General features: G+C 22.6%; 5 protein-coding genes across 5 annotated transcripts; 1 reads left to right on the plus strand and 4 right to left on the minus strand.

Moving 5' to 3' along the window:
• Nucleotides 1-400: 400 nt before the first annotated feature.
• PCHAS_1200100 (fam-a protein) lies at nucleotides 401-1893 on the plus strand (the record flags this gene model as incomplete). Its single annotated transcript, XM_016798764.1, has 6 exons — nucleotides 401-531; nucleotides 698-917; nucleotides 1008-1077; nucleotides 1225-1334; nucleotides 1432-1650; nucleotides 1807-1893. The coding sequence occupies 6 exons, from the start codon at nucleotides 401-403 to the stop codon at nucleotides 1891-1893; spliced, it is 837 nt and encodes a 278-aa protein (XP_016654134.1).
• A 907-nt stretch (nucleotides 1894-2800) lies between these two features.
• On the minus strand, nucleotides 2801-3969 carry PCHAS_1200200 (CIR protein; the record flags this gene model as incomplete). The annotated part of the gene is made up of 3 exons (XM_016798765.1): nucleotides 2801-2893; nucleotides 2996-3817; nucleotides 3955-3969. 3 exons carry the CDS (start codon nucleotides 3967-3969, stop codon nucleotides 2801-2803), a joined length of 930 nt encoding a protein of 309 aa, XP_016654135.1.
• A 1912-nt stretch (nucleotides 3970-5881) lies between these two features.
• Nucleotides 5882-7079, minus strand: PCHAS_1200300 (CIR protein; the record flags this gene model as incomplete). The annotated part of the gene is made up of 3 exons (XM_016798766.1): nucleotides 5882-5965; nucleotides 6074-6928; nucleotides 7065-7079. 3 exons carry the CDS (start codon nucleotides 7077-7079, stop codon nucleotides 5882-5884), a joined length of 954 nt encoding a protein of 317 aa, XP_016654136.1.
• A 3036-nt stretch (nucleotides 7080-10115) lies between these two features.
• Nucleotides 10116-11341, minus strand: PCHAS_1200400 (CIR protein; the record flags this gene model as incomplete). Its single annotated transcript, XM_016798767.1, has 3 exons — nucleotides 10116-10208; nucleotides 10310-11188; nucleotides 11327-11341. 3 exons carry the CDS (start codon nucleotides 11339-11341, stop codon nucleotides 10116-10118), a joined length of 987 nt encoding a protein of 328 aa, XP_016654137.1.
• A 2565-nt stretch (nucleotides 11342-13906) lies between these two features.
• On the minus strand, nucleotides 13907-15048 carry PCHAS_1200500 (CIR protein; the record flags this gene model as incomplete). The annotated part of the gene is made up of 3 exons (XM_016798768.1): nucleotides 13907-13978; nucleotides 14069-14878; nucleotides 15016-15048. 3 exons carry the CDS (start codon nucleotides 15046-15048, stop codon nucleotides 13907-13909), a joined length of 915 nt encoding a protein of 304 aa, XP_016654138.1.
• Between the last annotated feature and the right edge of the window lie 1862 nt (nucleotides 15049-16910).

Here is a 16910-nt window from a genome sequence, read left to right on the forward strand (position 1 = left end):
AAACCCTAAACCACAAACCCTAAACCACAAACCCTAAACCACAAAACCCTAAACCACAAACCTAAACACAAACCCTAGTACAACGCATAACATATAAAATATTATTGTATTAGAAAAATTCAAAACAAAATATTTTTCGTGCTCTATAATTTTTGACGTTATTTTCCTTCCCTTACAATGAGTTCATTTAAATAATTATATAAATTTATTTTTTTGTTTTATTATTTTTGAATAATTTTTTATTTTTGAATAATTTTTTATTTTTGAATAATTATTAATTTTTTGAATAATTATTAATTTTTTATATATTCCTTGGATATTATTTTGCTCCTATTATATATCTAATTATATAACGTATTTTTACACTTTTTAAATTAATATTTTACTTATCAAATCCAAAATGAATAAAGTATATATTAAGATTGCTTTAGCACTTTTAAGCCTCGCAGGATATATGGAAAATGTAGCATTCGCAAGCGAAACCGCTACAAATAGTGATATCCATTCCTCTGCCCTCCACCAAAATGATGAGTATGAAAAAATGAAAAAATATATACATATAATATAAATATACACATTCGTCAACCATATCCATTCATAATCATTAAATAATCGAAATTCCATTTTATAAATTCATTTCTTTTTCTTTACCCATTAAAAATTATCGCACTTTCACCAATAATATTTCTAACGCAAGATCTGAGCAATACAAAGACCTCACATGTGAAGACATTGATGAATCTTTACTAGCAATAGAACATATAAGCGATACTTCAGAACTTTTACTAAAACTTACTGAGAATATGGACGGTTACTCGCTCGATTCTACAGAAAATGAAAACAAACATATATATTCTAAGAAAATTGGAAATATAGATATTGGAAGGCTTCATGTTACTATTCCATCTTCCTCTAAGGTACCAAATACCAAACAACATTTAACATATAAAAATAACTTAAAATTAAATAATCATTATCATATTTATCCATATGTTTTTTTTCATTAGTATGCTTCTGTATTAAGGAGTCTCTGGGATTACAATGACCCCAAAAAAACAAATAACAAGTTTATTAGTGGTAAATAAAAAATAATCAATAAATTTAATGTGTTGCTATCACTATTTACGCATATTTCGATTTACTATTCATTGTCTGTTATTTTCATTAATATTTTCTTATATTCATAATATTTCATTTATATATCCAAAATAATCATTTTTTTAGGAAATGTTGTTCGTGTATACTGCAAATATGCAATCATGTTTGAAAAACAAAACATAGATCCTATTTATAAATCCCTCGTAAAAAAATATGCTTTAGGCGCAAGTGTTAAGGTAAGACATTTTTTCCATTATTCCTATAAAAATTCTGTTATATTATTATACAAGAATTTCCTCAATACATATGTTTTTTTACTCATTAATTTTGTAGCAATCAAATGACGCAACTGTAATTGTTTGTCCTTCAAGAATTCTAAATTATCTCGGTGAAATCAATGATGAACCTAATATGAAAGAAATATTAGAAAATACACAATCAATCGAAAAAGACATTAATGCTGAGGAAGCATTAACCAACTTGAACAATAACATAGCCGGATTTGTAATTAAAAAACACGACGATAGTGTTGAAGTTACTTATATCAACGCTGTAACCAATCTCAAAAAATAATAACATAATCATTTTTTTTCATTTTTCCATTTTAACGTTTATCAAAAATTTATTTTCTCTATAAATCATATATTTTATCATATTCCCACACAAAATATTGAGATATTTTATATATTTATCCATTTTTTTTCGTAGATTTATGAGCATGACAATTCCGCCATGGATAAAAAAGAAAGAGAAATTACATATACGAATATTCTAAGCTTGGCACAACACATTTGATCTAGTAAACAACAATATCCCACAAGTAAAACCCTTTCAACAGATTAATATTGTGATACATGTAATAATAAAATGAATTTATCTTTATGTGTAATGTCCATTTAAGTTACCATCAAAACATTCTGACCATCTTAATGATTATTAAGTATGTAATTTTTTGTTCCTTTTGAATTAAATATATTGTATGTGTATAATTTCGTGAAGAAATCAAATAATTAATGCTATAATTCAGTTACGTTTTCTGTGTGATTTCCCTTTATATTAATTCGATCATTTTTTTTGCGTTAAAAATTTGTCTTTCGTACTTTTATTATTATCATAAAACTTAAAATTTGTTACTAATTAATTGTCTATAAATATATAAATATCATAAAATATATCGATCATTATCCTCAAATTAATATACTTATCATTTACTTTTTTCTTTATTATTTATATTTTAGTCCTTAAGGTTTGTCTTTGAAACTGTTTGCAGAATACAATTAATCAATACTAATGTACATATTAAAAAATACAAATCCTATAACTTTTAATAATTTATTTCTTATAAACATTAAAAGCAATTCGTTAAACTAATAAATATTGTCAAATTATTCAAATTTATACAAAATTAAATATGTGGGGTACTTAATCCTAACCCATATGTGCATTTCACAAACACAACCTTAACCCTGATCCACTACATAAAATCATATAAAAATTATACAAAAAACATGCAAAATTATGCAGGAGTGCAATAATTTACACATATAGCTTTATATTTTATTGATTATGTTATTTAAATATTCTTATAAACTCTAAATTTATGTTCCAAAATATGGTCAAAAATTACTTATTTCCAAATAAACTGTTTCTTAGCATATATCAATCATTATTAAGATTCCTGAAATAATCACTACTATTCGAATCATACATAACTGGCCATTTTCTTCTTTATTTTTTTTACTTTTTCTCTTAAATATTGTCTATGACGCCGTTTATCAAATCCAAATAACGAATACTAATATAAAATGTTAAGAAGCATATGATGTTTGTTAAAGTTTGCATATATTTAATGAAAATGATTTTTAAATATTATATTTATAAATTCCTTATTATTTACCTTATAAGAAATTCCCAAGAAAATTGGTATTGCGAATACCAATAAGGCTGGAATTAATTTGCTTGCTACTGAAGAACTTGATGTTGTAACTTCAGAACTTTGTGCAAAATTTTGTACAGACCTTTTTTTGGGTGTTATTTTTGGAAGGGATGGAAAATTGCTAGATTGACCATTATCACATTTATTTTTTAAATTAACATAATCATCTGATAATGTAAACAATACTTTATAATAGGGATCATCTTCAGTAATATCAGAATTCCTATTAAGTTTTTCAAAATGTTCAGAAAATTCTTTAGCTTTTTCCAAACATGCTGTGCAATCTTTACTACTTCCATTACATTCATAATACATTTTACATAATAATTCACATGCTTCATAAAATTTAGACATATTGCTAATATCAATAGTATTCGAACATATTTTATTATTTATAAGATCCTTATAACTATTATAAGCTTTAGCACCATTTTCTTCCGAAAAATGCTTCTCAATTCCCTTTATATATTTATTATAAAATTTATTTAAATTGCTAAATTTATGCGTCTCTTGATTAATTTTATAACATAACCATAAAATAGCGTATTCAGCAAGTTTATCATCTTCTAAAACATCCTCCTCATCATCATCATCATTCTTAAATAAAGTTAGTAATGCTATAAAAGCAGAGGCAACTACTTGTTCATAATGAACACATTCTTGGTTATTCAGATGATTTGGGATAGGGCAATAAGCTTTCAATGACTTATCATAATTAATATTTGTGTTTGAACCATCTTTTTCCACATTAAATAATTCATTGGCCGACTTAATTGCTTCACACTACGAATATATTTTATGAATTAAACAAAAAAACGTATTAATATAAATATTAATCAAATGAAAATTAATATAATTTATAGGTGATCCAGCATATGAATTCACGCAAAAAACATATTTTATTTAAAAAAATTATATACCACTTTCTTAGACATTATAATAAAATTCTGTTATAATTTGGAGATTATGTGGGATGATATTATTTATATATATTGCATAAAATATATGGTGTATTTACTTAAGATATTTACATAGCAATTATCATTCGTTAAACATATTATATTTGTTTTATGGCAATCAGGCAAATTACCTTAAATAGAGTGTTGCCATATGTATATATAATGCATTTTATACAAAAAAATGATATTCTTATTAACATTTGGTATAATTTATTATAAAAATGTACATACTTTACAATTAATTTAAAGCATATTTCCTTGTATTGGTGTTTTAACATAATAAACGAATATATTTATATCTTATGTTTTAATGATTATCCTTCTAAAACTTAAGTATGATATAAGTCTAAAAAATTAAAAATTCGATTATTACGATATCCTTAAAAGTATATAAATAGTCGTTTTTTTAAATATGTTAAATATTTATATGCTTGTTTCTTATAATATATAATATAGTTTTTTCTAAAATTGTAGTATTTTCAAATTAAGTCACATGCTCCATTTTCTATGCAAATCACATAAAATTAAATTATTTTTATTTAATATAGATAAATTCATAATCCATTTTAATGTGTTCAGTAACTTTATTATTATTCCTACGTACATCAATTTAGAAATATACCTTATTGGGTTATTTTATAATATATTTTGAGCATCTTTTCTATGGTTTAAAACAACGATTAGCACGGCCCCCGTGTTTATTGAGTTATTTATAAGCTTAAATAAGTCTTAAATTCAAATTATTTTTAAAATAATGCATAGTAAATATTAAATGTATAATAAATAAATAACTATTGATACAAATTTTAAGTGCAATATAAAACTGTGTGTAATTATGTTGTTATATTATATTTTAAGAGGCGAAAGATAAAATATATTTGTTCTTTTAATATATAAATTTAGATAAATGTTCGCTAAATTCTTTGGAGTGTTCATTTTATCTTATATATTCTATTGTTATATTTATCAATGTATATACATTCAAGGAATTCATTAAAAATTCTATATTTTGTTATTCTATGATAAAATAATGCTATTTTATATTAAAAAATGATGATTTATTAAGCACTGATAATATAATACATGCTAATATGGAATTATAAAAAGACATTTAACATGAGTTGATACTTTAACCCATTCTCCATCGATCCAGTTTTTTAGAATATAAAACCATATATCCCAACTTTATCTTTAACAAAATATGTAACGTTTATGCCTTTATAATGCACTATTATATGTCATTGATTAATACTCATTCAATAAAACAAATATTTATATATTTCTGTTAGAAAATACTATCATATAGTTTTATAATTTTTTATTGAATATTTATAGAAAACAATTGTATGCAACATATAACAGGGGTTTATAGGGGCATTTTTTTCAAATTTTATTATTAATTTTTTCAATAATATATAATTTTATAAAATGTATATTTTATATTCATTCACTATGTTAGTAATGTTTTTATTCTTAGAGTTATATAAATAAATTTATAATTGGAAATTAAGTGAACCATCCCAACAACATCATCATTATATATATAATAATAGTTGATCATTTAGTACTATAATTATATAAATACTTTTTTAATTATACATATGAACATATTTGTCTATAATAATAAATGAATTTATATATTTATAGTTTTAATACTTATATTGAGTTTTAAATTAAAATTCATGGAGTTTTAACCCCAAAATAAAGCATTTTATATTTATCGTATAAATAATCGTTTTTTCTTTTATAAACAAAAAAAATAAAAAAAATAAATGATACAGGATTATCCTGTATGTGTTTGTATATATTTAATAATCCCATTTTTCATCAATGTAATTTATAATTATTCCGATTGGTTCTTTTCGATGAATACATTTGTAACGCCATTTTAGGCTTTCTTTTGATCACTCAAATTTATAATCTTTTTCATGGCTTTTCTTTTCGCCTTTTTTCGCCATACGGGTGTTAAATACTAACATAAAAACAAAAATATATAATTATTTGCCTTTTTATACACTCAAAAAATATGTTTTAATGTATATTTTTTAAATTTATATTTTTGAATTGTCGTAATATTTACCTTATATGAAATTCCTAAAATAATGGGTATTAAAATAAATGGAATTGCAATATAGGGTAGCTTATTTCCATTATTTATGCTTGTGGGAGTTACTGGTGGACTTGGTAAACTAACTACGGCGGGCGTAACAATTTTTGAACCACCACTCGAATTATTCTGTGCATCAACAATGTCTTTATACTGTATATTTTTTTTAGAACACTCCACATTACATTCGAATAATCCTTCTGTGAGCTTCAATTCAGGAATGTTATTATATTTTCCTCTAATTTTTTCATAATCTTTTTTTAAATTTGACAATACACGACAATATGGATTACAAACCTCTCTCCAGGGGAATTGCATAATACATGCGCGATACAAATCAACACATTTTTTAGCACTCTCTTGACAGTCATTGGAGTTTGAAGAGACTTTACATTTATTAATTGTTTCACATATTCCTTTAAGGAAATTATAAAGATTGTTCATGTATATATAATGAAATCTTATCGTACTTTTTTTGTCATCTACGGTTATACCAAGTTCATTATACCACTCATTTTGTTTAAGTATGTCATCAATAGTAGTTCTTATAAAGTCTATCTTCGGATTTTGCTTAATTTTATAACTAAGCCATAAAATAGCGTATTGGTAAAGTTTATCACCCTCTGGATTTTCACCATCAATGCTCTTAAAATTGTTTAGCAATGCCATAAAAGCAGAGCCAAGTTTTAAATCATCACTTTCACATTGTCCATTTCCATCCTTATCCTTGATAGGACAATAAGCTTTGAGTATACCATCATTAAAGTTATAGTTTTGAGATGTTGAATCAAAGACAACATTTTCATCGGCAAATTTAATTGCTCCACACTACGAATATATTTACGAATTAAAGAAAAGAATGTATTAATATAAATGTTATTAAAATGCAAATTAATATAATTTATAGGCGATTCAGCATATTAATCACATGTGAAGACATATTATATTTAACAAATTTATATACCAATTCCTCAGACATTATAATGGAATTTAATTATAAATATTACACCTAAACAAATATGTGTTACTTGTAAATATATATGTGATTAAAAGGGACTATTAAATTTCTTTATGTCTATTTAGCTAAATTCCCTTAATATGTAATATGTTCAAGCATGCTTAATCATATAATAGAAAAAATAAACAAATATATAATATTTTTGTTAATATTCAGATTAGTCTATTACACAATTTTTATAACCTTGTAATAGTTTAAATAAAGTATATCTCCTAATTATTATACGTTTTCACATAGAAAATAAAAATGTGTTTTTTCGTTTTTATAATAAATTAATTTAAAAAAATGTATTAGTATAAATATTTAAAGAACCCAAAATAAATTGATACCCGAATTGTTCAAAACATATTTATGTCTCATCATTAGACACCCTTAATGCACTTATATAAGTTATTATTCCTCATGACATATTGATCTTTAATATGATTTCCAATAAATGAAAAGACAATTTTATGTTTAATTGTAATATTTAATAAACACTTTGATAATAATTTTTCTAATTAAATGATATATTGGGTGCATTTATATTTAATCAATATATATATTATAAGCTCATTTTTAAATGTACAATAACCTTACTTATTTCCTAGTATTTCCTTATATATAAATAGAATTAATCAATAGTTTTGGGTGCATATATTATTTAATTTTTAAAATTTAAAAAACACAATATGCAAATTAGATTAATCGACCTATTACAATTAAAATATATCATGGAAATTGATTCGTTTTGGGTAATAGTTAGTATATATAAAGTGTATATTATATTTTCATCCTTATGATCTATTTAACATATAAATGATCAAGAAATATATTTTAAATATTAAATCAAATAAATGTAATTTAAATATATTAATTTTTAATTTTAGAATTGTATTCGTACTTTTTTTAGAATAATGAATTAATTTGAGAAGTAATATGAGTTACCATTTTAAGTATACATTTATATTTATAACTCAAAATATATTACGTATTGAATATTTTTTAATATCATATTAGTTCGTTTATAATGTAAAAATATTATTTTTAATGAATAATATGGAATTATTATTAGTTTGCTTGGTATCGTTAATTCTTATATTAGTACATTAAAAGTATACTTAGCTAAAACTTATAATATTTCATACGATCTTTTGTACGTACAATTATAATCTTATCATATATTTAAGAATATATATAATGAATTTATACCCATATAGCGTACCAAATAAACATAATATGTTCATTCGTATTTAATCATGTATTAATCAATATTGTGGTTGTTATCACTAATGGCGCACCAATGCATATTACTATGAGGTAAGTAATGCACTCAAGAGGAATACTTTAAATCAATTAGTAATTTTCCTTGTTTTATTGTTTTAAAGTATAACATTTTATAGCATATATAATATTTCGTAATAGCAATATATTTTAAATATAAATTTACAAGTTTGTATATATATAATAAATTAATAAAAATGTTATTAGTTCAAACAAAATTAATTATTATGTACCTTTTCGATAAAATTAATATTTAATTATATGATGTTTTCACAATAAAACAATATTTCAATATTAACATTAGTAGAGTATTCTATTATATGTATAGGCATATAATAAAGATAATCTATCTATCATATTATTTATAATTATTATAACAAAATATAATACGAAATTGTATTAACTACTTTAAATATAATATATTTATACCCCAAAACTATAAATTAAAAAATGAATAGTGATTAATCTATTATTATACCTTATAATAAATAAATTAAAGCGTATAAAACAACATCTATTAATACTAATTAATTTTAATACAAATGTAAAAAAAATACAAACAGAGAATAATAACTACAATTAAAACCTCAAAAAATATTTATATATAGTGCAACTTTTATGTATACTAAAAACATTAGAAGTACAATAATATTTTATAGACAATGTTATATTGTCGATTCTCGATCGATATCCCATGCATCTATATTTTATTATTATATAATAGTAGTTTGTTTAATTAATGTTAAAGACACATGTGTTAATCTGAATATATATTTTAATGCAGAGGAATATTCAAAATGAATTTTATTATAATTAATATCCAACCTCATATATAATGCTATGATTACATCTCAGTTGGCTTAATATAATTTAAATTAAAGTAATGGTGACACAAATGATAAGTTTCACTAAATAGCATTTCCATCAAATAAAGAAGCATACTACGTTATACATAATTCAATATAGCCGCAGATCAACACGTTTTATATAATAAAAAAATATTATATAACATAATACGGCTTCATATAAATCCAGTATCTATATTAATATATGCAATATAGACATTTTATTTTAATCATATTAAATCAATATTAACACTCAATTATAATATTATACTTGATGGAAATATTTGCTATGCGATCCCTTTCATATTAATGGCTATGCCCCTTTGAGGGCACATATTTAGACATAATCTCGAGATTAAACATACGGGGATGGTGTATATGTTTAATCAACATTTACAATCCCCAATATTATCAAATTATAAAAAAATAAATTACAATATGCCCTGAGTCCTACCTCAAAACGAAGACTCAGTAAACGAAACAATAAACCATAATGCATAACCTTGACCCATAAAACATAAACACCTCGGTATCAAGAATATTAGAATCGAAAAAAATTTAATTATATATATTTTTTTGATTTTGCAACTTTATGTTTCATTATTTTATTTGTATTTTTTTAAATCATTTTTATATAAACAATAAATATTATTAAAAATTATACAAATTAAATGTAATGTAGTACATAACCCTAACCCATAACATAAAAATTATATAAAAATATGTAAAAACAATACAAACATGCAATAATATGCATATTAATTTTATATTTTATTGATTTATTATTCAATTACTCTTATAGACACAAAAATTATATATTTCCAATAGACATATTCTTAACATATATCAATCATTATTATTCTTCCTGGAATAATCGTTAATCTTCGAATCATATATTAAGTTCCATTTTTTTCTTTATTTTTTTTAATTTTTTTCTTATATATTGTCTTTGGAATAGTTTATCAATTCCAAATAATGAATACTAATATAAAATGTTAAGAAACATATGATGTTTGTTAAAGTTTGCATATATTTAATGAAAATCATTTTTAATATTATATTTATAAATTCCTTATTATTTACCTTATAAGCAATTCCCAAGAAAATTGGTATTGCAAATGTCAGTAAAACTGGAATTAATTTGCTTGCTACCGACGAACTTGATGATGCAAATTCAGAAACATGCTGAGAATTACCTGCATGGCCTTGTAGAGAGCTATGTACCGAGCCGTCTACATTATCTTGCGCACGATTTTCTCCAGATTTTTCTAGAGAATTATGTGGAGAACCTTTTGGGGGATTTATCTCTGGAAAATCGGGAATATTACTACATTCACTGCAATTATTAGCATAATGATCTTTTAAACAATTATAATCATTTGACAATATAGATAACATTTTACTATATGAGTTATTTACAGTAATACTAGGATCTTTATTAAATTCTTCAATTTTTTGAACAAATTTTTCAGCATTTTGAGAACAGTTTGTGCATTTTTTATCGTTTTCATTATATACAGTATACATGTTACATAAAATTTCAAATGCTTCATAAATATTAGATGTATCCTTAATATTAATATCCATCGAATTTATCTTATTATCTAAATGATCCTTATAATCTACATCGTCCTTGTTATTTTTAATATGTTTTGTATAAAAATCTTTTAATGTGGTGAATTCTCCATTTAAAATTTGATTTATTTTATAACCTAACCATAAAATACCATATTCAGCATATTTTTCATTTTCATCGTCAGAACATTTACCTTCACAAAGATTCTCGAACGATATTAACAACCATATAAACCCAGCACTAATTTTATCGCAAATTGTCTCACATTGTCTCTCCCCATTTTTCTTAGGGCAATAATCAATGAGTACTCTGTCAGTAGAACTACTACCTCCTGTAGATATTATACCTATTGGTAAACTATCGTCAACCTTTTTAATTTCTTTATACTACGAACCCATTTTACAAAATAAAGAGAAAAAATGTATCAATGTAAGTGTTACTAAAATGAAAAATAATATAATTTATAGAAGGTTCAACATATGAATCACATGTGAAGAACATATTTTATTAAAAAAATTGCATACCACTTCCTCAGACATAATGAATCCTTTTTATAATTTGGATGTTATGTTGGATGATAATGTTTATATATATTGCATAAATATATGTTGTATATACTTAATCTCTCTAAATAACAATGATATTTCGTTAAGCATACTATATTTATTTTATGACAATTAGCTAAACCACCTTAAATATATGGTTACTTAATACACTTCTGATTAAATATATATATGATGTATTTTATACAAAAAAATACTATTCCTACTAACATTTGGTATAATTTATTATAAAAATAAATATACTTTTACAATTAATTTAAATCATATTTTCTTGTATTGATATGTGAGCATATAAAAGAAATATATTTATATCTTATGTTTTAGTGATTATCATTCTAAAACCTAAATGCTGTATAAGTCTAAAAAATTAAAAACTCTATTATTAGTATAATCCTTAAGTATATAAATAGTTATTTAATAAGATATATTAATTATTTATATACTTGTTTCTTATAATATATAATATAGTATTTTCTATATTATAACATTTACAAATTAAGTTGCATGCTCCATTTTCTATACAAATTACATAAATTAATATTATTTTTATTTAATATAGATAAATTCATCATCCATTTTAATGAGACCAATAACTTTATTTTTAATCCATATACTTCAATTTAAAAAATACCTTATTGGGTTACTTTATAATAACTTTGAGCATTTTTTCTATGGCTTAAAACAACAATTAGCACTGGACCCATATATATTGAGTTATTTATAAGCTTAATATCTCTTTGAATCAATATTCTTTAAAATAATACTTAGTAAATATTAAATTATAACTCATAAATATGTATTAGTGTAAATTTTCAAGTATAACATAAAAATACGTGCAATTCGATTGTTATATTACACTTTAAGAGGAGAAAAATATAATATCTTGGTCTTTTAATATATAAATTTATATAAATATTCTATATTTTTCATTTCTATTTTATATAATATATTACTATAGCTATCAATGAATATGCATTCAAATAATTTATTAAAATTGTGTGATAAATAATGCTATTTCAGATTAAAAAATGATGATTCATTAAACACTAATCATATAATACATGCTGATGTGGAATGATAATAAGACATTTAACATTAATTGGGTCTTTACAATTTTTTCTATTTACCCAGGTTTTTATAATATAAAATCCCATATCCCAAATTGTATCTTTAATAAAATATAAGCATTGGTACCTTTATAATGCACTATTGTATATCATTGATTTATCATTCATTCAATAAAGCAAATATTTATATATCCCGGTTAGAAAATACCATTATATTTTTATATAAATTTTTACTGAATATTTATAGAAAACAATTGTATGCAACATATGACAGGGTTTATAGGGGAATTTTTTTAAAAAATTTTATTAATTTTTACAATAATATATGATTTTATAAAAAATATTTTTTAATCATTCATTATGTTAATAATGTTTTATTCTTAGAATTATATAAATAAATTTGTAATTGAAAATTAAGTGAACCATTCCAACAGCACCCTCATTATGTATACAATAATACTTGATCATTTAATATTATAATTATATAAACATATTTTTTAGTTATACATATGAGTTTGTTTACCTATAATAATAGTAATAAACGAATTTACATATTTATCATTTTTAATACTTATATTGAGCTTTAAATTCAAATTTATGTAATTTGAACCCCACAATACAGTTATTAATTCGATTTATCATATAAATAATCGTCTTTTCTTTTATAAACAAAAAAAATAAAAAATAAATTAATAAATGATACAGGATTATCCTGGAAATAGTTGTATATATTTAATAATTCCATTTTCTCATAAACTCAACAGCTTCTTCCTTATCTCCATCATTTTATTCATTAATCATCGGTTTCAGGATGTACTGAGGAAGAAAATCATTTTAAGTGTCCTTTTGGTTGAAATTATAATAAATTATTTACTTGGTATCCCATTCTACATCAGTTTCTCACATTAAATATTATAATTATTTAAATCAACGCCTATTCTATAATAAAATCGATACTATAGAATCACCTTTATATATCGATTCCAATATTTTTTCGATTGTCCCATAAGCTATTAACCTCAAATTAACAATAAAATACAAAAAGTACATAATGTAGTTCAACACATTCCCATTAAGTTATATTAATACGAAATCCAATTATTATAATTTTTCCTATACATATTTAAAACAATTCTTTAAAATAATAAAAGTTATCAAATTGTTAAAAATTATGAAAAATTATATGTAATGTGGTATTTAATCCTAACCCATATGTGTATTTCGCAAACACAACCTTAACCCTGATCCACTACATAAAATCATATAAAAATTATACAAAAATTATGCAAAAGTACAATAATTTACACATATAGATTTATATTTTGTTGATTATATTATTTAAATTCTTTTATAAACCCCAAATTATGGTCAAAAATTATGCTTTTCCAAATAGACAGCTTCTTAACATATATCAATCGTTATTACTGTTCCTGAAACAATCACTACTATTCGAATCATATGTTAATGGTTCATCTTATTCTTTATTTTTTAGCTTTTCTCTTGAATATTTTCTTCTAAATCGCTTATCAAATCCAAATAATGAATACTAATATAAAAATGGTAAACGTATCACATATTTTTTGATTATCACATATAAGCAATCACGAACATAATTTTTAAATTCCTTATTATTTACCTTATAAGCAATTCCCAAGAAAACAGGTATTGCAAATATCAATAAGGTTGGAATTAATTTGCTTGCTATCGACGAACTTGATGATGTATCTTCAGAGATATGCGCAGAAAGTTGTGTTGTTTTTGTCGTTGGAAGAGGTGGAAAATTGCTATGTTGACCATTATTACACTTCTTTATTAAATTGTCGTAACCATTTGATAATATAGGCAATATTTGCTTATACGAACTATCATCAGTATCGACATTATTATCATTAAGGAATTTTTGATATTCATCAACAAAATTTTGGGCATCTTTCAAGCAGTTTGTGTAATTTGACTCGTTTTTATCAAGTTCATTATACATGTTACATAATGATTTAAATATATCATAAAATTTAGGTATAATGCTCTTATTCATATTCATCAAATCAATTTTTTTATCTACGATTCCCTTATAGTTACTATCACTGGCACTAGATACATGACTAGTATAGTTCGTATTTGTTTCTATATGATTAGTATAGAAATTTTTTAATGTGTGGATTCCTTCATTTGGCATTTGATTTAGTATATAACTTAACCATAAAATAGCATATCCAGCATATTGGTCTTTTTCATTTTGAGAACATTCATCATCGTCACAAATATGCTCGAACATCACTAGCAACCATATAAACCCAGCACTTATTTTATCGTTATTTGTTTCGCATTGCCCCTTTTTCCCATTTTTCATAGGGCAATAATCACTGTATAATGTGTCATCAGAACAAACGCCTGTATATATTGTGTCTATTTGTAAACAATCGTCAATCTTTTTAATATCTTTACACTACGAATATATTTTACAAATTAACCAAAAAAATGTATTAACGTAAATACTTATCAAATGAATATTAATGTAATTTATAGGCGATACAACATATAAATCACATGCGGAGAACATATTTTATTTAAAAAATTGTATACCACATACTTAAGATTATCACTTGAATTTTCCATAATTTGGATATTATGAGGGATAATAATATTTATATATATTACGTAAATATTTGTTGTATCTATTTAAGCTCTTTGCATACCAATTATATTTCGTTAAACATGTTATACTTATTTATGGCAATTATCTAAATTACCTTAAATGGAGAGTTACTTAATATACTTTTGCAATATGTATATATGATACATTTATACAAAAAATGCTATTATTATTATAATCCTTAATAATATAAAAATAGTTATTTAATACGATATATTACAGTTTTATATAGTTGTTTCTTATAATATAGGTTTTTCTAAAGTTATAGTATTTTTAAATTAACTTGTGTTACTTACATATATTTGAAAATTACGTAAAATTATATTATTTTTATTTAATATAAATAAATTGATAATCCATTTTAATGTGTTCAATAACTTTATTATTATTCCTACGTACATCAATTTAGAAATATACCTTATTGGGTTATTTTATAATTTATTTTGAGCATCTTTTATACGGTTTAAAACAATAATTACCACTGTACCTGTGCTTATTGACCTATTTATAAGCTTAAATAAGTTTTTAAATCAGATTATTTTTAAAATAATACTTAGTAAATATTAAACATATAACACAAATAAATGTTGATGCAAATTTTAAAGCATAATAGAAATTTATGTGCAATTAGGTTGTTATATTGCACTTGAAGAGGAAAAACATATGACATATTTTCTCTTTTAATATATAAATATTTGGTAAATGATCTTTATTGCTCATTATATCTCATATATTCTATTGTTATAGTTATCAATGAATATGCATTCAAATAATTTATTAAAATTGTGTGATAAATAATGCTATTTCAGATTAAAAAATGATGATTCATTAAACACTAATCATATAATACATGCGAATGTGGACTAATAAAAAGACATTTAACTTTAATTGAGTCTTTAGCCCTTTCTTCAGTATCCAGCTTTTTAGAATATTAAATCACATATCCCAAATTATATCTTTAGCAAAATATATAACGTTAACAGCTTTATAATGCACCAATATATTTCACTGATTTATTATTCATTCAATAACCATATATTTATATATCTATGTTTGAAAATACCATTATATTTTTATACTGAATTTTTATAGAAACAATTGTATATAGCATATAATATATATTTAGTGGGGTATTGTTTATATTTTTTTAATTTTTATTATGAATTTTTTCAATATAATTGGTTTTATAAAATATATATTTTTTAGTCATTCATTTTGTTAGTAATGTTTTATTTTTAAAATTATATAAGTAAATTTAAAATTAAAAGAACCACTTTAACAACATCATATTTATACAGATTATAATAATATATAATTTCGTATTATAATTATATAAATATATTTTTTAATTATACTTATGAGTTTATTTACATATAATAATAGCAATAAATAAATTCACTTATTTATCATTTTTAATACTTATATTGAATTTTAAAATCGGGTTCATGGAATTTGAACCTCAAAATAAAAGTTATTAATTAAATTTATCATTTCAAAAAATCGTCTTTTCTTTTATAAAACAAAAAAAATATAAATAAATAAATAAATTAATTAATAAATGGAACAAAATTATCCTGAATGTTTTTGTATATGCATAATAGTCCTATTTTCCCCTCAAATCAACTTCTTTATTATCCCCATTATTTTCTTCATTTATTGCACAGTTCAGGAGGTACTAAGGAAGAAAATTGTTTTAGATTCCACTTTGGCTTAAACAATAGTAAATTATTTTCTTATATTTCCCTTCCTTCTCCACCATTTTCTCATATTAAATATTATAATTATTTAAATCAACGTTGTCTTATAGAACCCAATCGAGACTTTG

The sequence above is a fragment of the Plasmodium chabaudi genome (assembly GCF_900002335.3).
Source record: "Plasmodium chabaudi chabaudi strain AS genome assembly, chromosome: 12".
NCBI lineage: Eukaryota > Apicomplexa > Aconoidasida > Haemosporida > Plasmodiidae > Plasmodium > Plasmodium chabaudi.